At 44.7% G+C, this 21,856-nt stretch overlaps 1 protein-coding gene across 1 annotated transcript in view; it reads left to right on the top strand.

The window, feature by feature from the left end:
• Window positions 1–2,423: 2,423 nt before the first annotated feature.
• Window positions 2,424–21,856, top strand: part of LOC129329360 (complement C4-like) — a 65,875-nt gene continuing 46,442 nt past the window's right edge. The window contains exons 1-10 of the mRNA XM_054978898.1: window positions 2,424–2,539; window positions 6,794–6,992; window positions 10,124–10,304; window positions 11,869–11,939; window positions 12,076–12,164; window positions 13,023–13,105; window positions 15,633–15,729; window positions 17,587–17,692; window positions 19,655–19,778; window positions 20,921–21,036. Of these exons, the coding sequence (XP_054834873.1) occupies window positions 2,460–2,539; window positions 6,794–6,992; window positions 10,124–10,304; window positions 11,869–11,939; window positions 12,076–12,164; window positions 13,023–13,105; window positions 15,633–15,729; window positions 17,587–17,692; window positions 19,655–19,778; window positions 20,921–21,036 (1,146 nt within the window). The 5' untranslated portion in view covers window positions 2,424–2,459. The remainder of the gene's footprint in view (window positions 2,540–6,793; window positions 6,993–10,123; window positions 10,305–11,868; window positions 11,940–12,075; window positions 12,165–13,022; window positions 13,106–15,632; window positions 15,730–17,586; window positions 17,693–19,654; window positions 19,779–20,920; window positions 21,037–21,856) is intronic.

Genomic DNA, 21,856 nt, shown 5'->3' with positions numbered 1-21,856 from the left:
TTCCTAATCTGCACGATCTCTATTCTTGTACCTTTGAACAACACCCTGACACATGGAAAGATGGAGAGTGAAGCTATTCCTAGGTGGTGTAAAGTGCTGTCAAGTCACAGCCAACTTATGGCGACCCCTGCTGGGATTCTCTAGGCAAGAGACAAGCAGAAGAGTTTTGCCGTTGCCTGGCTCTGCAGAGTGACCCTGGAGTTCCTTGGCGGTCTCCCATCCAATTGCTAACCAGGGCCGACCCTGCTTAGCTTCAGAGATTGGGCTAGCCTGGGCCATCCAGTCAGAGTAAATCTAGTCCAAGCGACAAGAAAATATGTTAGGAAAAAATTTATGCAGGCCAAACTCTGTTAAAGGCAGGACCAAGAAAAGGTCAGCAATCTCAATGCAATTAAGCAACTGAAACTTTAATCACAAATTAAGAACTGCCTGTAATTAACTGGTGGGTTGACAACAAATGGATCACAGCTCTTGCTCTGTCAAACACATGGGGTGGAAGAAACAATAACACCTTGGGTTTCATGCAGTTTTTTCTTATGATCCCTTAAATGTGGTTATTAGCAGATATAAATAAACATGCAACATTTTGCAATTTAATCTTGGAACACACCCAATTTAATCTAAATTTTTTGCTATGGATGTTCCCTGAGAGCAGTGCTCCCTGCACTGGTGCCTCCTGGGTCTCTTGGTGCACAAGCCACAATGATGTGCTAGATCCCTTCCAATGAAGCATGACGTACATATTTTTGCCCTGCTCTTCTTCATCTGGGATCATACCCATGTGCCTTGTAAGAAAAGCCAGCTGGTTGGTCCATCTAATCCTACTCGCCAAGCATAACCAGAGGCCCCAGAAGGTTTACAAGATACAGTGGTCAACAACCTGGAAAAAAATATTCTGTTCCTTTGACAGAGGTTTAATGTGTGGTGATATGCAGGTGTAGCATTCCATGGCATCACCTGTTAAGTAACATCGTCTGGTAAACAACATGCCATTAAGCCCTTATTTAAGAGAGTGGACATTCTTTCTCCAAGCCATTGGCAATTCTACTCCAGCAGGGGCACAGAACATCAAAAGCCTAGGGTTGCCTTAGTGTGATGCATAATGTTACGTCTGACCAAAACGACCGGATGTGACATCACATGTTGTGCAAATGTCATTTCCCATTCTCCAAAATTTATAAAATTTTAACCTCACTAGTTAACGCAGCCGCGTTGCAATACCAAAAGCAATGTTGGAAGGACCTCACAAAAGAACTTTCGGTTGATGTCTGGGAAGAAATCTGGTCTTCACCAAACAGCAAGTTGAAAACTCAATATTGGATTTCAACATTTTAAAGTAATGACTAGATGGTATTTTACCCCAATGCAATTACATCAAATAAACCGCTCCAGCCCAAATGAGTGGTGGAAACAGTGCGATTTATCTGGAGAGTACCTCCATTGTTAGTGGAGTTCTAAAACAATACTAACTGTGGAACAAATTAGGAAAATTATGGGAGTGACACCGGTGTTTACTCCAGAATCGATGCTACTTCATTACTGGCAAAATTTAAAAATAACAAAACAAAAAAGGAACCTTACTGCTATTCTGCTGTGAGCTGCCCAGTTTACTAGCTCTTCTTGGTAGAAATCTACCTGCCCACTAACTTTAGAGGACTGGCATGGGAAAATTTGGGATCACATTGTTATGGGGAAAAAATGTTAATCTGAAACAGACTATGAAGATTATTAATCTGATTTCAAATCCACCTCGCTTCCCATTTTGAAATATATGGCTAAACAAAATATCCCTCTCAATATGATCTATAGGAAATTGTTATATTTATGAATGAACCTCTGACTTAGATTGTAAACACAATTTGAATTGAGATAGATGGACCCTACGTTTGTATTTGGTAATTGGACAAGGTCATCATTCCCTGTTACTGGATAATGTGTATGCTATTCACTCTGAATGTTATGGTTGTATGATAGATTTTACAACTTTGTTAATATGTATTTATTTTGGAAAAAAATTAATAAAATCCACAGCAGCTAAAAAAAAAAATCCCCCTCTGGACCTACCCATAAAGCATGCAAGGATCGATCTTATCAAAGCCTTCACCAATACTTGGCCATCCCCCAGCAATGGCATTCAGAACTGTCCACCTTCTGAACATAGAGACTGAACCGCAGGTACCTCTCCTCTACAAACTTGTCCTCAGCATACCTGGCAACTAGGAACCAGGTAAGGAATAGCTCCGTCTGATCTCTCTTTGTCTGGAAGGCTTCCAAGGGATGTGACTCAACCAATGCCCCCTGCTGCTGTGAGGGCAGGGCCTTGGGTCATTAATAATTATCACATCATGCAAACACTCCCCCCCCCCCCACACACACAATCTGGCAGTGGGACAGAATTGCGAAATTCCCTTTTCAGCATCAGAGCAGAGAAGTCGGCTCTGCATTGACACAGCCCAGAGATGTCGCCTGGAAAGTGGCTGCCTCTCTGGCTAGCATGGATGGGGGCTTTGGTAGCCCTGGGGCAACAAGATAAGCCAAGGTAAAAACAGGAGGGTATTGACTACTGGGGGTGTGTGTGTGGCTCCAATCTGGGGGAAAGCTGCTTTTCTGGAATGGTTGTTTTTAGCAGTCGTATGTCAGGCAGAAATTCAGCCCATGAAGCTTTCCATATCATTATGTTTCGTTTGTGAAAAGACCTTCGCCTGTTAAATTTCCGGCTGCCAGTGAGTGGTAACAGGCATATGAATACGGACAAACTTTATAGCACTTGAAGCTTTTGTCATTTTGTTTGTTTTAAAATTGTTTAACAGAACCTGGTTGACTAAATTATTCTGCTTCCTGGTTTTTAAAAGCCAATTTGTTTTCATCGTGCAAGATTCGAGTCCAGTAGCACCTTAAAGACCACCAAGATTTCCAGGGCATAAGTTTTCAAGAGTCAAAGCTCCCTTCGTCAAATCTGATCGAAAAGAGCTTTGACTCTCAAAAGTTTATATCCTGGAAATCTGGTTGCTACTAAACTCGGATCTTGCTTTTCTACTGTACAGACCAACACCGCTACCCACCTGAAATGATTTTAATTGTGTAACAGTTACAGGTTTATTGTATACAGTAATCAACTGATGGTGCAGTACATTTCTTTGTCTTGTAATAATATTTGCATATCATTTAACTTACAGTCTGCTATGGTACTTAAAATGCAAATAATGTTTCTTAGGGTGTAGGTGTGGTGGGTTTGTTGCAGCCAGGAAGAGTTAATTAATCCTGGCAGTAGGATAAGTGGAGGGTAAGAGATCTGGGAACAGGGCCAGGCTGTGGGAGTGGAGGTGGCGGCCGTGGTAGTGTGAAGGCAAGGTTGCCAACTTTTTTACTGTCCGCTGCAGCGATACCTTTAACAGTTTTTTGAACTGTGCCAACAACCAAGAGATATCATTTAGTTTCACACCGTGATATCATCTACTGATTTCTGCACAATAAAGTCATAAGAGCAAGCTAGGATCTCTTTCTCTTGACCAGTTTGCAGCCCTTTGGAAGGGAAAAAATGCAAATCTTGATGGTTTCATATGAGGACAATTCCCCCCACCCACCCCGCTTATTGTCTGAAAAAGGGAAAAAAGCACAAAAACTGAAACAGTTTCATGACTCATTCTCCATTGCGGCGACAATTCCTATGCATTTTCTCAAGTGCTTTTTGCTGATGTAAGCTTTTCTGCAGTTTGCAGAGTGTCTTTGTGTTCGGATACAACCTATGGAGGGGGACTTATTTATGATGCCTTATGAAGCCCTTACCTCATTGGATAGGGTTTCCTGGAGCAAAAATATCCTGTCTCTATAACAGAGGTTTAATGGGATGTAATTTACCAGGCAACATTACGTACCTCCATGTGACAAAAAACTTCAGCTGCCCATTTCCACACATTAAATCTATAATAAAGGAACATGACTTTTTCTCCAGGTCTGTTGGCAACCCTGCTACCCACCCACCCCCAATGTGGGGTTTGCTCATCCCTGACATGGGCTGTCACTACTAACCCCAATCTGATGTTTTATGGAACCTCCCCCCTACGTCTGGTTTCCTTTGCTTCTACAAATAAGTGAAGCTGTCTTATTTTGAGATGATCCATCTTTAACCAGCACAGCCCTCCTCAGCTGGGAGAGCAATCCCTACCCAGACTTACTGCCTGAGATCCCTTGGGGCAGACTGGGAGGCCCAAATGGCCCCGGAAAGGGCCGTGGCCTTCCCCTACCACACCCCCTCACCCTATGAAAGGCTTAAGAGTCAGTTGAGGCAGAAAGGATGCGCCACTGGGCCAGGGTGGGCAGGATGAAGCCAGACCCTGCTGTGAACCAAGGGTTGCCGGTTTTGGGTTGGGAAATTCTTAGAGGTTTGAGGTGAAGCTTGGGGATGGTGGAGTTTGGAAAGGGGAGGGGTCTCAGTGGGGTGTAATGTAGGGATCCCACTCCCCCGGTGGGGATGGGGATCCCCTGCTCCCACCTTAGGCCCCCCCCACTGCTTACCTGACCAGCAGGGGGGAAAGCAGGGGACAGGCTTCCCAGGTGCACTCCTGGGGCCAGCGAGATGACATCACTGACACCATCATGCTGTCCTGAGAGTGTTCCCGTGCTTCACTGTAGACTGATTTGGGCGCCAAATGGGGCTTGTTTGGGGCCCAAATCGACCCGCAACAAAGCGTGCGTGTGTGCTCCCCAGCCTTGCGTGATGACATCACTTCCCAGAAGAGACATCATTGCACTGGTGCAGGGCTGCACAGCACCGAGAATGTAAGCACTGGGTCCCCCTCTCCCACCGGGAAGGTAAGGGGACCTGGCAACCCTAGTATAATACTATAGACTCCACCTTCTAAGGCAGCCATTTCCTCCAGGGGAAAGAATCTCGGTTGTCTGGAGATCAGTTGTAATTCCAGGAGACCTCCAGGCAAGCTGGTGACTTTATCCTCACCAGCCCCACTATGGGAGCTTTGGGGCCCAGCAGAAGCCCCCAGGATTTTCCCCAGTAAAGTAAACAGCCAATCTACCCCTGGGGTCAGGGAGGGATTGAATCTGGAATTTGGGGCAAGCAAAGCCTGTGCTCTCCCACTGAGTGCATGAAGCTGCCTTGTACCGAGCGCAACCATAGATCTGCTTAGGTTAGTGTTATACTGAGGGTATGTCCCTGAGTTGGATCACTTATATGTTCTGGGATTGGGAACTCCTTGCTTTCTAGATGAACAGGGGCCTGATTCTGATTAGAACCGTGGGGTTAGGGGCTTAAATCGAAGGGAGCTGAGAGTCCCATTTTAAAAAAAAGATGATTATATGTTTAAATATATATCATTCTGAATATCAAGGTAGGAGAGAAGAGAGCAATATAAACCAAAACACGTCACTCTGACCGTTCTCAAGTGTCTTTAGAAAATGAGCACAAAGAGTCTTTTCTTAAAAACGAAACACAAAATGTTTGTGCAATGCTGGAATTTCCCTAATTGCCATTACTGGATGGTGGTCCGAAGACAAGACCAGGAACACTCGCCCCGCTGTTAACTGCAGCCAAGCCCAATATTGCGAAACTCTGGATATTTGTAGTCCCCCTCCCTGAAATTCTCTTAGTTTTAGAGGGAAAGAATGGAACAGGCAGTTCTAGAGAAAATAAATATAAGCTGCATCCAGATTAGAATGTAAAAAATGAGCATTCCGGATGTCGGAGGAAGCTGATCCTCACGCAGTACTGGGGTGATACCAGCCTAAAGGGGACCAATATTTAAATAGAGTTAGGAGTCCAGTCCAAGAGTGGCATTGGGGAACTTCATTGTTCTCCAGGGGATTTCTTCCAATGGGAGTTTTGCCCTATGCGCTTACAGTGCACAGTGTTTTAATTCTTCTCCATTTTCATCAGTATTCTTCATTTTCATTAGTATTCAGTAGCCCCAGAGCCTTGGGGTAGGAGGTTTCCTGGGAGACCTGGCATCCCTAGTTCTCTTATTCAGGCAATTGTTCAGTATTTGGTTAAGTCTTTTCATGACTCTTCCTGGGTCCTTCATGCCTTGTACGTGGCCTCACAGCAGGGCACACACTGACTGAAGAGGGAACTGCTGGGGAGGGTGTGTGGAGAGCGCTCTGGGCCTGCCAACTTTGGGGGTGGAACCTGGGGAGGATGGGGTTGGGGAGGGGAAGGACCTCAGCAGAGTATAATGCCGTACAGACCACTCTCCAAAGCAGCCATTTTCTCCAAGGGAACTAGGGTTTCCAGCCTCCAGGTAGTGGCTGGAGATCTCCCAGAATTACAACTGGTCTCCAGGCCACAGAGATCAGTTCACCTGGAGAAAATGGCTACTTGGGGAAGGGGTGGACTCTATGGAATTATGCCATGCCAAGGTCCTTTCCCTCCCCAAACCCCACTTTCTCCAGGTTTCACCCCCTAGATCTCCAGGAATTTCCCAGCTTGGAGCTGGCAACCCTAAGGGGAACTGGTCTCTGTACTTTGGAGATCAGTTGTCATTCCAGAAAATCTCCAGGCCCCACATGGAATAATTTTCTGAATAACCTTTTAAACAGAAAGTTGACAACTCTAAGTCAATGGCAGCCATTCCTGCTCCAGGGCTGAAGGGGAAGGAGGGCATATGTGAGTATGGAGGACTCCATCACCTCGAAACCCACATGGCCTCACCCATTTCTGTGACACCCTCCTACTAGTCTGATTCCCTCCCCCCCATACTACATGTCCATTACATTTGCATCAAATGGAGGGGGGTATTACTGGGCTATAAATATTCTCTCTCTGCTCCTTCTCTCTGTGCAGGTTGCTGATGGTCGCCCCCAGTGTGGTGCCTGTGGGGGCAGAAGTGGCAGTTGTGCTGCAGCTGGAGGGACCCGTTTCTGCACTCTCCGGCATGGTCTATTTCCAGAATGAGAATGCCATGCAGAATCCGAGATGCTCTACAGAGCAGCCTTTTAATCTTCAGCAGCCCAACAATGTCTTGCAAAGAATTACGCTGAAGGTATGAAGCAGGCATCATTTTCCTTGGGAAGGGTAGTTCTACTTCTGGCTTTGTCCTCAGGAGAAAAAGGAACTTTGCATCAGCAGTGAAAAAGAAAATATGCCTCTGAGTGTAGGCAGAGTGCCCCCCCCCCCCACTTCAGCACCAATATACTCTAGTCATTTGGAATTAGAGGAAAAGTTTCTGGGGGGTTTGTTACTTGTACTTATTTCCAAGCAGACAAGGCATCTAAAATCTCTTACATCCAGAAATTAAACACTGGTTCAGCTATCTACTCAATATGTTCTTATCCAGGCCTTCTGTTACAACCCTTACTTTCTCTTGGGTAGATTTTTCCTTTAATCTTTCCCTTAACACCCTCTGGGTAGTTTGCTGCCACCAGGAATATTATATTCCACAATATTTTATTTAAGGTTTCCCTTTAGAAATGTGCCTAAGCGTCAGGCTCCTTCGTGGTTCTATGTGGCCCTGGGGATAAGAATGGGATATAGCAATGACAGCTACTCAGGGATATAACAAAAACAAAATTTTTATTTTTCAAGAAGCGTATCAGTTTCATAAAAGTAGTTATCGGTTCTTAAAGTTACTTCATTTACTCTCATTCACACAGATCTCTTCCAAGGCTTCACACACAGTTAGCCTCTTTCTCTAACTCAATATTTCTCTCACAGAAATGCTTAAACTCCTCAGGCTGCACACAGCTTGCCTGCTTTCTCTTGACTAATATTCACAGAAATATTAAACCTGCTCAGGCAGCACACAGCTGCCTCTCCCTGACTAAGAGCTAAGCCACAAGTGACGCTTGACACTAGTTGGACACTTGCCAGCTTCCCTCAAGTTTTGATGGGAATTGTAGGCAGCTTGGCGGAATGTTGGACAAGTGACAGTTGAAAAGTCCATTGGACAGCAGTCAGAGAGCCAAGCTGCAAGACCAGGATGCCTACATTTCCCATCAAACTTGAGGGGAGCTGACAAGTGTCCAACTAGTGTCAAGTGTCACTTGTGGCTTAGCTCTGAGTGTTCTTTCACGAACATGCTCAGTTCAGGTCCCGCACAGGTTATATTTCTCTCATAAACACTTCAACATACTCAGGCAGCACACAGCTAGCCTGCTTTCTTCTTTCCGTTTTTCAGCACACCACCGCAGTCATCAGGTGTTCCCTCACATAATTTCTATGCTCACACCCACATATAAATTAAGGGTGTTTTGGATCCAGAACTCAGAGCTATTGTTTTTTAAAGGCAGGATAATATCAAAAGGATAGAAGATGTCCAAGGAATGTACTTGCACCTATATTAACGTACAGAGTAGAGTAAGGAAAGCATTATTATGAAATCAGATTTATTACAGAAAAGAGAATATCCACCAACACTGAACAGATGTATGGTCATTGAGCAGAAATAAGAAAAATGTATTTTGCAAGCAGCCATGTGACTATGACAGAATTTATGGAGGCAGTAGTTGGAAAGCACAATATGTCTTTGTGAGCTTCAAAGAACTAATTTGACATAGATGACTTAATGCATATCATCAATATATCTAATTCTTAACATGGTCCCATCTGTGGATACTTAAATCCAAAAATGAATCCATGAACAATGTTCTGCCTATTTCGGCCTTCCAGTCCAACCCTGCTGTCCTCCCTTCACCCTGGAGAGAGGACTCAGAGGGGACAGACCCAGCAGCAACCAACAGGCAACTGGCTACCAAACTATTGGGTACTGGGCAGCTACTGGGTGACACTCATAGGTTTGCCAATCTCCAGGTGGGACCTGGAGATCTCCCAGAATTACAACTGATTACCATATGACAGAGATCAGTCTCCCTAGAGAAAATGGCTGGTTTTGAGGGTGGATTCTCCGGCATTATACCCTGCTGAGGTTCCTCCTCTCCCCAAATTCCACCTTCCCGAAGCTCCACCTCCCAATTCTCCAAGAATATCCCAAGCCAGATCTGGCAACCCTACAGAACTTGCCTAGTCCCATCAGTAGCATTCATACAACCTGCACTCCTTGGCCGGGACATAGGGTTGCCATTTTCCATTATTGACAGGCAAACCCCTTCACTCAATGGGATGTGGGGTGGGCTGGTGGTGGAATGGAGGGAGTGATGTCAACGCCTCATGTGACATTGTTTTTGTATAGCATGCCTCTCCAAACTCCCAGTGCTGCCAGACATGAACCTGATAGTGGCCACCATGTAATTCACCTGAGTGAGTGGCTCTCGCACAACTTTTGCAACTTAGCCAGACTTTTCCAAGGAAAGACTGCTGGGGGAGAGAAAGCTGAGAGCCAGTGTGGTGTAGCGATTAGCATGCAGGCTAGGTCTAGGATCTGAGACGGCCAGGTTCAAATCCCTGCTCTGCCATGGAAGCTTACTGGGTGACCTTGGGCTAGACACTCTCTCTCAGCCTAAACTACCTCACAAGGTTCTTACGAGGATAAAATGGAGAAAGGAGAATGATGTGAGCTGCTTTGGGTTCCGATTGGGAAGAAAGATAAGGTATAATTTAAGTAAATAAATAAAGCTGAAGACTGGAGGCTAATGAAAGGTTGTTGGTGAGTGGGAAGGAAATGGAAAAGGGAGAGGATTTGGGAGCTGCCAGAAGGAGAGAAAGAGGAATCATGTGAGGAAGGGGATGCAGGGGAAAATGAAGTGTTCCACACTTGTGTGTAATTATTGCCAAACCACACATTTTGGGTATGGGAAAGGGGGTGATGGTTATAGAAAGGCCACTTTCCTTTTGGTGCAGTGTCGATGATTTTTACAAAATCCCTTAACAGATGAATATTCTCTTCACGATTCCTCAGAACAACAGTGAACTTAAATTTCAAGGAACTTCCCAATCTCGAGTTGGCAGCCCTAAAATGGAGAGACCGTTCTGGATCAAACCAGCAGCCCACCTAGTCTGGCACCCTGTTTCACTCGGTGGGCCAGCATGAAGAACTGCATGACTGAGTATGCCTCCTTGTAAGGAATTCTCTGGCAGGGTAGAGTTTTCTTCACAAGGTGGTATTCAGTCATGCTCCTTACCCACCCACAGACTGAAGCTTTACCACTCAGTTTTCTGTTGGGTAAACAAGGTCTTTATCTTCCTTCCTTCATTACTGGTCCTTTCTCATTCATTCAGGTGACACATGAACTCTTCTATCAATGTGGACTCTCTCACCAGAAAGGGGAGAGGTACATCCAGCTGGTGGCCAGCAGCAAACAACCCAACCATGTTCAAACGCTCAACCTGCGTTGGAGTGCCCGGCGAGGATATCTGTTAGTGCAGACTGACAAGCCCATCTATACCCCTCGGCAAAAAGGTGAGCCGCCAGGCACAGGCTTGGCACAGTGGGAACTTTTAGGGGCATCAACCCATGTTGTGACATCACTTCCAGGTGAAGACCCAGAAGTAATACCACTGTTTCGAGTGACACTCTAGGAATGTCCCCACAAGGCCAGTTCTAGGTTTTGGGGGGCCCTGGGCAGAGAGTGCTCAGGGGCCCCCTATGAGCACTACTAAGCTCCCTTCTTTCCCTCCCATCCACATGCCCCCACCTACCTGTGTGTCTTTCCTTAGCCCACTTGCAAGCTTTCCCAACGTCTGCAGTCACAGCTGCCCACACTGCCTGTACACCCTTTCCCTAATGCTGCTGGGCGGTGGATGCAGCTAGGAGTGCCTCTGCCAGGGTCACCAAGAATGGTGATGCTTTGTGCACCTCCAAGAATGGTGATGCTTTGTGCACCTCCCACATGCCCTTCTTCAGCAGCACTAGGCAGCATATGCAGCTGGGCGCAGAGGTGTCAAAGCACAAGCAGGTGCTTGAAGGCATCAGAGGAGATGGGTGAGTTAGCAGCAATGGGCCTCATCAGAAGCCACTGGCCCTGGCAGCTGCCTCACCTTGCTGTATCCTGATGCTGGCCCTAGACCCCAATATCTATGGTAAAAGCCATAGAGTTTGGGGGGATTCCCTGATAGTAGCTCGATGCAGTGATGTCACTTCTGGGTCTTTACCTGGAAGTGATGTGACCACATCACGCAACATCATCATCCCCCTTTCCCCCTGCTGAGTGAGGACAAAGACACAAAAACGGAGACACCTCCAAAGTTAGGTAACTGTTTAGGATTACAAGTTGTAACTGTTTAGGATTGCGCTGTTCCTAGAGTAGTGGAAGCTTCTGAAATGTGGTTAAATACATTGAAAACACCAACAATATTACCACCCCTCCTGGGTAGTAATTTTGTTCCAGAGCAAGAAGCACTTCCTGTAATGGCTAATACCTGTCAGAGAGAGAGAGAGAGAACTCAGTGGTACAGACACTGTCTTACTAGCATACAGTCCTAAACTCCATCCTCAATGTCTCCATTTAAAAGAACACCAGTAAGCAGAACTGTAGGGGGGAGAGCCATCATTACTTGGGTTAAATGGATTTACAGACTCATAATATAACTACACAAACATTGTTTATAGGCACAAAAAACTTCTACTGTTGGTGGATGTGTGCTTGCACAGTGCCAATGAATGAATAATGAACGTGGGGCTTTTTTGGTCCTCTATAAAAGCTCTGAGGAACATTTTGAATCCAATCCAGTCCATGCCATGTAACTTATATTCTTTTACCCCATGACATTGTTTATGGAAATGTTCTTGACACTGTATGGAAATGCCTGCTCTTGTCCTTGCCACTGATTGTTCTAATCTCACACTATGTAATCCGCCTTGAGGCTCAGTGAGAAAGGCGGAATGTAAATAACATAAAGTAAATAAATAAATAAACTGTAGACACGGAAACACCCAGACAGCTTCTCTGGCTTTCCCTTGTCTCTTGGCTAGTGGCCTTTTTCTTTCTCCTTCCTCATCCCTATTTATAAACCTTCCATTTCAGTGAATTTCCGAGTCTTTGCCCTGGACCACAAGCTGCGGCCCAGCACTGAACCTGTTGTCATCACTGTGCAGGTAATATGAAAGTTGTTCGGTCTTTCTACAGATCTATCAAGTTTATTGGGGAATCTTGAAGGAAGAAGAGTACAAAATGTTACTTTTCTACGTCCCAACTCCTCTTTTTGTCTTCCTGTTTCTCTTTTGCTGCCAGAACCCACGGGGTTTTCAGGTCCGGAAAGATCAGCGTGTCGCAGTTAATTTTGTCATCAGCGATCACATGGCCATCCCGGATATCTCGGAGTAAGTTTCACTAGCTGTTTAGCCAGGGCTGCCAGCTCAAACCCCAATAAGTAGTACAGATGCCTGGGGCATCGGGAGTCCAGGGTCTTCTAGCTAATCTGCCCCCCTTTCCTCTCTCTAATGATTTTGTATGTTACAGCTGAATGACTGACTCAGGTTCTGATCCCTACACTACCATATTAGTTATTCATTTGAATATTTATACCCCGTTGTTTTCTCAAGGCAGCTTGAAGCTTGCTGGGTGGCCTGTCTTTCTCTCTCAGCATAACCTACCCCACAGGGTTGTTGTTGTGAGGATAAAATGGAGAAAGGAAGAATGATGCTATCAGCCTTAGAGTCCTCCCTGGGGAGAAAAGCAAGGTATAAAGCAAAATAAATAAGTTGGCAACCTTAGTTCTATTCAAAAGCCAGGATTCAAAGAACTTCTTTGGAATAGCCTAGAGTATGGCACTCACCTGGTGGGACTTTTTAACTCCCCACCAACCTGAGAGCAATACATCCCTTGCTTTTGCGCCAGCTCTTCAAGCAATGCCAAGGCAGTGCACCCGTCATCCTTTAGCATCCACAACCACTACTGGAGTTCATGATCCTGACCAAGGCACAGGCTTGCCAACTCTAGACTGGGAAATTCTGGAGATTTGAGAGCAGAGCCTGGGAAAGGCTGAATTTTGGTAGGGAGCTGAGCAGAATGCCACGGAGTCCACCCTAAAAAGCACCTTCTGGGGAACTGACCTCTGGAGTCTGGAAATATGTTGTCATTCCTGGAGATCTTCAGTCCCTCCCCTGCCCCAGGGGCTGGCAACCCTACCAGTGCATCAGCTCAAGTTTCACCCGGCTGTTTGTCGTTCTCCTTCCCAGGCCTGGCATCTGGCGTATCACAGCCCAGTTCGCCAACACTTTGGATTCCAACACCACCACGGAGTTTGAGGTGAAAAAATATGGTATGTTTAGGAGGGGGGAGGGGGGGAGAAGTTTTCTGCATTTTTCGTCCCATGGAAACTTTGTGCTTCTTACAGGCAGGGCTTTTTTTCAGCTGGAACGTGGTGGAACGGAGTTCCAGCACCTCTTGAAAATGGTCACATGGCCGGTGGCCCTGCCCCCTGATCTCCAGACAGAGGGGTGTTTAGATTGCCCTCTGTGTCTCAGCGACGCGGAGGGCAATCTAAACACCCCTCTGTCTGGAGATCAGGGGGCGGAGCCACTAGCCATGTGACCATTTTCGCCGAGGGCAATTTAAATTTTAAAAACTCCCCCCTTGTTCCAGCGGAACCAAAGTGACATCATTCTGCAGTCCCGAGTTCCACCACTGAGTTCCACCACCTCTTTTCCCAGAAAAAAAGCCCTGCTTACAGGCTAAAACTGAACAGGTCAGGTGTGGTATTTGACTGCCTGCTGGAGATATAATCATTTACTACATAATATACCTGTTTTTATTGTTGTTTGAAAGTTGTACATTTGCATAAGCCACTGTTTTCAGGTTGCCCGATTTAGAACCCTCCCAAGATTTCTCCCTGATGAAGTGATTCCTTCCTATGTAAATAACTTGTGCAACTCACTGCCACAGCATGGAGAAACTCCTGCTAATGTAGACGGCATTAAAAAGGGGATTATACACATTTGTAGATGATAGGATAAGCCTATAGTGAATATCAGATAAGCTGACTAAAACCTAACCTCCATGTTCAGAAGAAGTCTGTCTGAATACAGGCGTTGCAAGGATTGTAACAAGGAGAGGCCTAGGCCTCAATGCCTTGACTCAGTGCCTTCTTTGGGCATTTAGTTGATCATTGTGTAAAACCTGATGGTTCACTAGATGTTCTGATCCAGCAAGATTCTTCCATGTTCTTTTGTCTAAAGATCACACACACACACACACACACAGGCAGCAGACAAAGAACGATAAGAAACTGTTTATTATAGTAAATCCCATCCCTGTGAAATCACCCACATCAGCTTTTCAATTTGCACAGATTTTGACCCTTCAGGAAACCAGCAACACAATTTTATGCAGAGTTGTTGTGTGTGTGTTATGTGCCGTCGAGTCATTTCCGACCTATGATGACCCTATGAATGAAAGACCTCCAAAACGTTCTATCTCTAACAGACCTACTCAGATCCTGCAACCTGGAGGATGTGGCTTCTTTTATTGAGTCCAGCCACCTCGTTTTAGGTCTTCCTCTTTTCCTGCTGCCTTCCACTTGTCCTAGCATTATTGACTTTTCCAGACTTTTATGCAGAGTTATTCCAGTCTAAACCCATTTTATTTCACTAGTCGAGACTGACATCACTCTGTGTAGGATTGCACAGTAAATATGTAACATCTGTTTACCTGAGGCAAACTTGCAACAAATCCTGCAGATTCCTAGTTTCCGGATTAGATGTCCTATGTCATCCATATACGACAGTGTAAACAATAAACATATGACGAAAACTAAAGGAAAGAAAGAAGAAAAGAAAACCGTCCATTTCATAATCCAGAATATTTTTCCTTTACATACAATCCAGCAACGGAAACAGCTGCATGCAGAAGGCCTGAGGCTCAATCCATGCCACCTCTGATTAAAGTATCTTAAGGTGGATCTCCAGGTGTCCCATAGCATTTGTGCATAATGGTGATCCATCATTTTTTTAAAAATCAAAGGATCTCTGGAGGCTGCAAACTGGAACTGAAAACAGCAAGGGTCCAGGCAATTTGACCTTTCCTCTTCAGTCCTTTTTTGGTTCAGGATTGCCCCCCCTTGTACTTTTTCCTCTCTAGTGGTAAGGGCTTGGAGGGAATGTGACCTGGGCTGTGAAAATTCAGCCCCACCATTACCACAGCAGCCAGTGGCACAGGAAGGGTGGATATAGTGACCACATTTCACTGGTCCCACACTGTTTGCTGCTATTTAAAGTTGTGAACTTTATTTTAGGACATTTCTGGAGATTTGGGGGCAGTGCCTGGGGAGGGTGGGGTTGGGGCAAGGAGCTCAGCACGGATGAGATGCTACAGAGCTCACCTGTGGTAGCTGCCAATTTCCTCCAGGAGAACTGATCTCTCTAATCTGGAGAGCAGTTGTAATTCCAAGAGAATTCCAGGCCCCATCCGGAGGCTATAAATTTCAGTAATTTTATAACCATGAAAGTACAAAAACAGCCACCGGCATAAGTTAATAACAGTTTGTGCCGGAGGTAAAGAATACAGTATAACATGTAATAACACTCATTGACTGGTAAATGTCAAGCACATGGGCGATCTTGTGATAAATATTCCAGTAAATACAAGAATAAATAGTTCAATAAATATAACATACGAAGTGTAAAATGCTCTTATACAGAAATAAATATTTATTTGTATAAAGGCTGAGTTTCTTATGTAAAATGGGGAATCTAGACCACGATCTGAGTTGATCTCACAAGGCATGGAGTGTTCATGTGGGGGTGATGAGGAGAAAGCTACATTTACTCCTGTTTTCTATCTCTCCTCAGTGCTTCCTAATTTCGAGGTGACGATTGTTCCAGAACGGAAATATATCCTCCTTTCTGGACAGCAGGACTCTGAATTGCGAATCGATATTCAGGCTAAGTATGAGGCACTTAGAAATGCAATTTCAGATTTTTACACTATTTTTTTCAGCTTTAAAGTTATCGAGGCAGTTTACAATTAAGAACAGAACAGTTTACAACACAATCTGCATCAATTAAACACAGACAGTCTGGATTTGTGCCCCTTCCTCCATTTGAGCGCCTCGTCTAAAATGGGTGTGTGTGTGGCCAGGTGATAGCTGGCACAATCAAGTCCAAGCAGGGCTTTTTTTCTGGGAAAAGAGGTGGTGGAACTCAGTGGGCGCGGCGCGGAGGGCAATCTAAACTCCCCTCTGGAGATCAGGGGGCGGGGCCACCAGCCATGTGACCATTTTCAAGAGGTTCCGGAACTCTGTTCCATCGCATTCCTGCTGAAAAAAAGCCCTGGGTCCAAGCATGGGTGGATTTTGGGAGGGGGGAGCAAGATTCTCCACAAACGTGAAAGCCTGTTCTTGGATAAATTCAAGATTAAATAAAAAAAATGCAATATAATAGGTGTGGTTACTTTTTCATACTTTATGCAGCTTATCTAGATAAAATCTATCATTTCTTCCCGGTTACTGATTGCAAATCGGAGTTATATAGGCTGCTCTAACACTTTGGTATGGTACACTCAAAAAGAAAATGTCCCCTCATTTCTATCTTCCCATCCCCATATATTCACACTCTTTCCTCGTATGGTTGCTTTGTATATTTACCCTCTATGACCGCTGATGTTAATATATCCGTTCTAAGAAGGGTAACTGCTCTCCTGTAGTCAGCTTTGTCCAAATTTTGTAAATATGGCATCATTGTCACTTTGTTTAAGTTTTCTGTTCCCAGAAGATAACCTTTAACCTGACTCAGGTCATGCTGTCTTTCGATATCCAGGATTCTTTGTTTAAGAAAAGGTTTGACAGAGCTGTGTTCCATATTCCGCAAAAACTGTTTAGAGAGACCATAATAACCCAATTTAAGCTCCGTTTGTTTAATTCAATACGGTACACTAGAATCTCTCACTAGTAAACTGGTTAAGCCAGAGGATTTAGTCATTAATTTAAACCAATAAAGAATGACAGCAATCCATAAGTGTGCTTTTAAAGTAACCATACCGGTTTCCAAGCAAATGTGTGCATTGGAGGCACAGAAGGGGACCTGCATGCAAAATATGCCTTAAAAACTTTGATTGCACTTTTTCCAGCGACTGCCATGGTGTTATACTCAAAGGTGCCCCATAAAGTAATTGAGTGAGAGACATGGCCTTAAAAATCCTAAACGCCACCGCTACATTCTGGCCCCAGGAAGACCAGTAATATTTCTCAATCGCACCCGCGCTTTTGGATGTGCTTGTTTTGACATGGTTCACGTGTGCTTTTCTAGAGCCTGAAGCCTGGAAGACGGTTCCTAAATATTTAAAACAGCAAACTTGCTCAGTATCCACCGAGTTAATCTTCCACTGATATGTTCGCAATCTGTTTGCAAAGGCTAAAACGTTTGATTTTTGCTAATTAATTTCAACTTGGTTGGCCTGACAATATCCATAAAATTTCCATAGCTCGTTTAAGACCAGTGGGAGTTCTAGAAATTAATACTGCATCATCTGCATATAACAGAAGGGGGACATGCCTGTTAGCAATCTTAGGGGCATGCACCTCAGGGAAGCTTAAATGCTCCCCTAGATCATTTATAAAAACATTGAATAAAGGTGGTGCTAAGATGTAGCCCTGCTTGGCACCTTTCCCACTTTTATGACTTCCCTAAGGCAGCCTTGTGGATCGATCCTTACCCAGATCTTGGTGTTCCTATATAGGGCCTTTATTAGGGTCAATAATCTCTTTTCAATTCCCATCCCCCTTTCCTCATAATACTTCCTAAACAGATTTTTCTATGGGAAGGGAGTCACTGGGACAGCCTATGTGAGATTTGGAGTAAGCGATGACAACGGAGCAAAAACTTATATCCCTGGACTGGAGAAACAAGTCTCGGTAAGAACACAGATATCTTCCAACACCACATCCATCTACAACCTCCCTTTGCAGAGAACTCTGGATGGTTCAGCCTTCCTCATTTCCTCTCTGCCTTTTACAACCCATCGTACTTTAAATGAGTGTACTGGTTTTCAGATCAACTGGGAAGTTGTATACTCTGCCAGGATACTATTCCCAGTTTTGTGGGGCACTAGATGCAGTTGTTCAAGTTTTCTGCATGTGCTCAAGTTAGCCATCTTTACATGTCCCAGGGTGGTTCAAGACCTGAACTCCAGTTCGATTCCTAGAGCCGTAGCCAGAACTAATTTTTAGCCACAGTTATTTTTTAAATGTTTGTTTTATTTCTTTATTTGCAAGATTTATATCACACCTTTTAACCCAGCCATCTAACAACTAAAAACAGAACAGTATAAAGCACATCATAAAAAGAATAAAAAACAAAAGTAAAGCATACCTATATAAAAAGAGAAACATCAGTTAAAAACTGATGATTGAGGAGGAATTAGGGATTATTGAGGAGGGATTAGGGATTAGGGATTATTGAGGAGGGATTATTGAGGGAATGCCAGGAGAAACAAAAAGTCTTCACCTCCTGGTGGAAGGCAGTGATAAATAGGGATAGATTAATATCCCTGAGGAGGGAGTTCCATAGTCTTGGTACCATGACTAAGAAGGCCCTGTCTTGGGTTAGCTTCAGATGGGCCTCAAAAGATGACCTTATGGATTGAGTAGGTTTATATAGGAGTAGGCAGTCCTTAAGGTATACTGGCACAAAGCCATATAGGGCTTTAAAGGTCAACACCAACATCTTGAATTGGACCTGGAAACAAATTGGGAACCAGTGAAAATGGACCAAGACTGGAATGATATGATCTTTATAATAAGCAGGGATTCTTGCCATATAAACATGAAGAGGCTTTGAAGAGTCCTCCCATAGGCGCTTCAACTACCCATTTCCCTTATTGTTGAGTTTGTACACACTAGTGAACAGCCACTGAGATTTATGAGGAGAGGATTCTGACAGATCCTTTGGGCCTAACAACACATTCCTTCTTTTCTGGAGATGTCTCTGGGATGAGTGGACAGGCATGTTCTGAAATCAGGTACACACAGATCAGATATGGATCAGAATCCCAGTGTGTGGAGAAAAGGGGAATTAGACCTTCCTCCATGCTGATTCCCTGACCTGAAATAGTTCTCTGTGAGACAATTACAGCCCCCGTTTCAGTTTGCAAAAACTGTGCAGGGGAAGGTCCAAGTCCCTTCTCTCTGTGGTCCCAATCAAAACTGGGCCTGGCCAGTGTACTTGGAAATGTGGAACCTCAGAGCATACCTCCCCACCTGAAGCAGGGCTGTCCCCATGGAAAAGATCTGATCGTCCTCCAAGGAGCCCTTTCTCCAGCCTAAGGAGCCCGTTCCCACAACTGAAGTGGCTAACAGTGCAATCCTAAGAAGAGTTACTCCAGTCTAAGCCCATGATCTTAGACTGGCATAACTCTACTTGGGATATAGTAAAGAGTCCAGTAGCACCTTTAAGACTAACCAACTTTATTGTAGCATAAGCTTTTGAGGACCACAGCTCCCTTCATCAGATGCATGGAGGGTATGAAGAAACTGGCCAGAGATATATAGGTGGTGAGGAGAGAGGGGAGAGGGTGCATGGAGTGACAGCTATGTAAATGCACATGTAAATGTGTAGTTAAGCACTATTTGCTCTCTTTGTCTCTCTTAGACTGGCGTAACTCTTCTTGGGATTGCCCTGTAACTTGGAGGAAGGTTCTTTAGGCCTGAAATGGCTTTGCTTAGCAGAACAGTGCTCAGTGGAGCAGTAGGAGTTAAGTTCTACTTGCTCTCTTTCTCCCTACCTCAGGCCCCAGAAAATTATTGTCTTGTGTCAATGAGCATATAATAGAATTGATTTAATTTCCCTCACCTCCAACTGAATTTCACTTCTACTAGGTAATCAATGGCCATGGCTCGGTATCTCTGAAACGCAGCCTCCTGTCGGAAAAACTGGGGCGTCCTCTGCAGGACCTAATAGGAACAGCGCTCTACATTGCGGCCACTGTCATAGAGACAGCAAGTGAGTTTGGAAACAGGAAACCCTTGATGCGCTAAGTATGTTTGTCTACACCAAGGCTAAGCCGAACTCCTTGGAATGTTTCGTGTTTTACCCAGAGTAAGGAAATGGACTCCTTGGTCCGGGGAGCTTGAGAAAGTTCCACAGCCACCTCAGGTCTTTGCTTGGCGAGGCAACCTTTTCCCTTGCTCCCGTAGGAATTTATATTTAGTATAAATATCTAAATAAATTACTAAATAAACGCTGTCCTTGGCATTTGCTGCGCAGCATTTTCTTATAAACTCCATGTGTTTTACTTTCAATATACAAACTGATGTTGGTTGATGCCCATAAGCAATACTTTGGTGAGAGGATCCAAATAAAACAATATTTATTTATTTAGGATATCTCTATGCTGCCTCTTTAGAGTCCTGTTCAAGGAGGCTTACAATTGAAACCATGTCACACAGTATTAAAAACAAGCCACTGGACATAAGCAACTTAAAAATCCACAAAACAGGACAGATATTTAAGAGGCTGATAAAAACCTTAATTAAAGGTCTGGTGCCTCAAAGAAAGTAAAGAAGGTGCCAGGTGAGCCTCAAGGAGGAGTGCATTCTAGAGGCAGGGTGCCATTACAAAACCTGGTTTCTAGTCACCAACTAACTCACCTCTAAAGTTGGGGGCACGGAGAGCAGGGCTTGAGAGGCAGGCTGGATAGTTTAGAAGGAGGTGGTCCTTTGCATATCCTGGCCCAAAGGCATGTAGGGCCTTAATGGTAAGAACCGGCTCATAGATGAATGAAGTAAATTTTTTAAAAATACAGAAGACAGCCACCTGGTTGCCGGGCAATTTAACATGCCAATAAAGCCAGAAATGGAAGGGTGCTACCAACATGACCGACCTGATGTCTCCTCCTGCCAGGTACATCAAGAGTACTTTGCTATTCCATTTCAAGTAATAAAAAATCCTGTGCAAAAGAGGTTTGGGAAAAGTTGGAAGAATGCTGCAGAAAGCACTGAATAAATTAATAAATGAGGTTATCTGAATTTTCTGTTGAAACTAAGTGAATGAATCATGGCAAATCCTAGGCCAAGGAGCTAGTCTGGCTAGGACCCAAGGGGAGTCTAGTATGAGTCCTTTATACCATCACCTGTTTCCCATAGGTGGCGAGCTGGAGGAACAGGAACTCGCTTCTGTGAAATTTGTGAATTCTCCATATTTACTGGACCTGTCCAAAACCAAGCGGTATTTTGTGCCGGGGGCACCATTCGAAGTGCTGGTGAGTGTCTTTTCTCTCCTCCAGTGCGGCATGTCCCATATTGTGTCAAGAGTATTTTGTTGCAAAGGGTGTCCCGTAGGTTGTAAGCACTCCCTTTTTTCCTCTCTCTTTACTTTGCTCAAACCCTTCTCACCTATTGTATCTTCCTAGAGCTGCACCTCATAGCCACTGGAGGTCACTGTCCCAGTTAAGTGAACTCTGAAATGCACAATACCGACATCTGAATGTCCTGGAAGAGACTGAAGCCATGAACAAAAATCCAGATCTTTCCACAAATCTGAAAAATTGTGGGAGATTAACCTCCTCCAAATAATAGAAGTAGCATCTGTGTTACTACGAAAGAAATGGCCTCAGTGGTGGTTGCTAGGTTACCGCATAGTATTGCCCGCCTTCAAGCCTTGGTTTCTGTTTTCCATGGCTTTTGAGGGAGGACTCATCAGGGCCGGGCTGATCAGCAATCATTGGGTGACTTGCTACCTTGTAACTTGCTATCATGTAACTTGTAACTCACAGCAGCCACCTCAGGAACGCCAGTGTGGTATAGTGGTTAGTGTTTCAGATTGGACTCTGAGAGACCTAGGTTTCAATCCCCAATGGATGACCTTGGGCCAGTCACACACACTCAGCCTAACTTACCTCACAGGCTTGTTGTGAGGACAAAATGGAGGAGAGGAAAATTATGTGAGCTGCTTTGGGTCCTCACTGGGTAGAAAGGCAGGTGGAAATAAGGTAAATAAAAAATAAATATAGCTGAAGGCGGGGGGCAGATAGAAAGTAAATTGGCGGGTGGGTAGGAAGGAGAGAAGGAAGCAGGGAAAGG

The sequence above is a fragment of the Eublepharis macularius genome, chromosome 4 (genome assembly GCF_028583425.1).
Source record: "Eublepharis macularius isolate TG4126 chromosome 4, MPM_Emac_v1.0, whole genome shotgun sequence".
Lineage (NCBI taxonomy): Eukaryota > Metazoa > Chordata > Lepidosauria > Squamata > Eublepharidae > Eublepharis > Eublepharis macularius.
The sequence above is the reverse complement of the archived record's forward strand: the minus strand, read 5'-3'. Positions and strand labels throughout refer to the sequence as shown.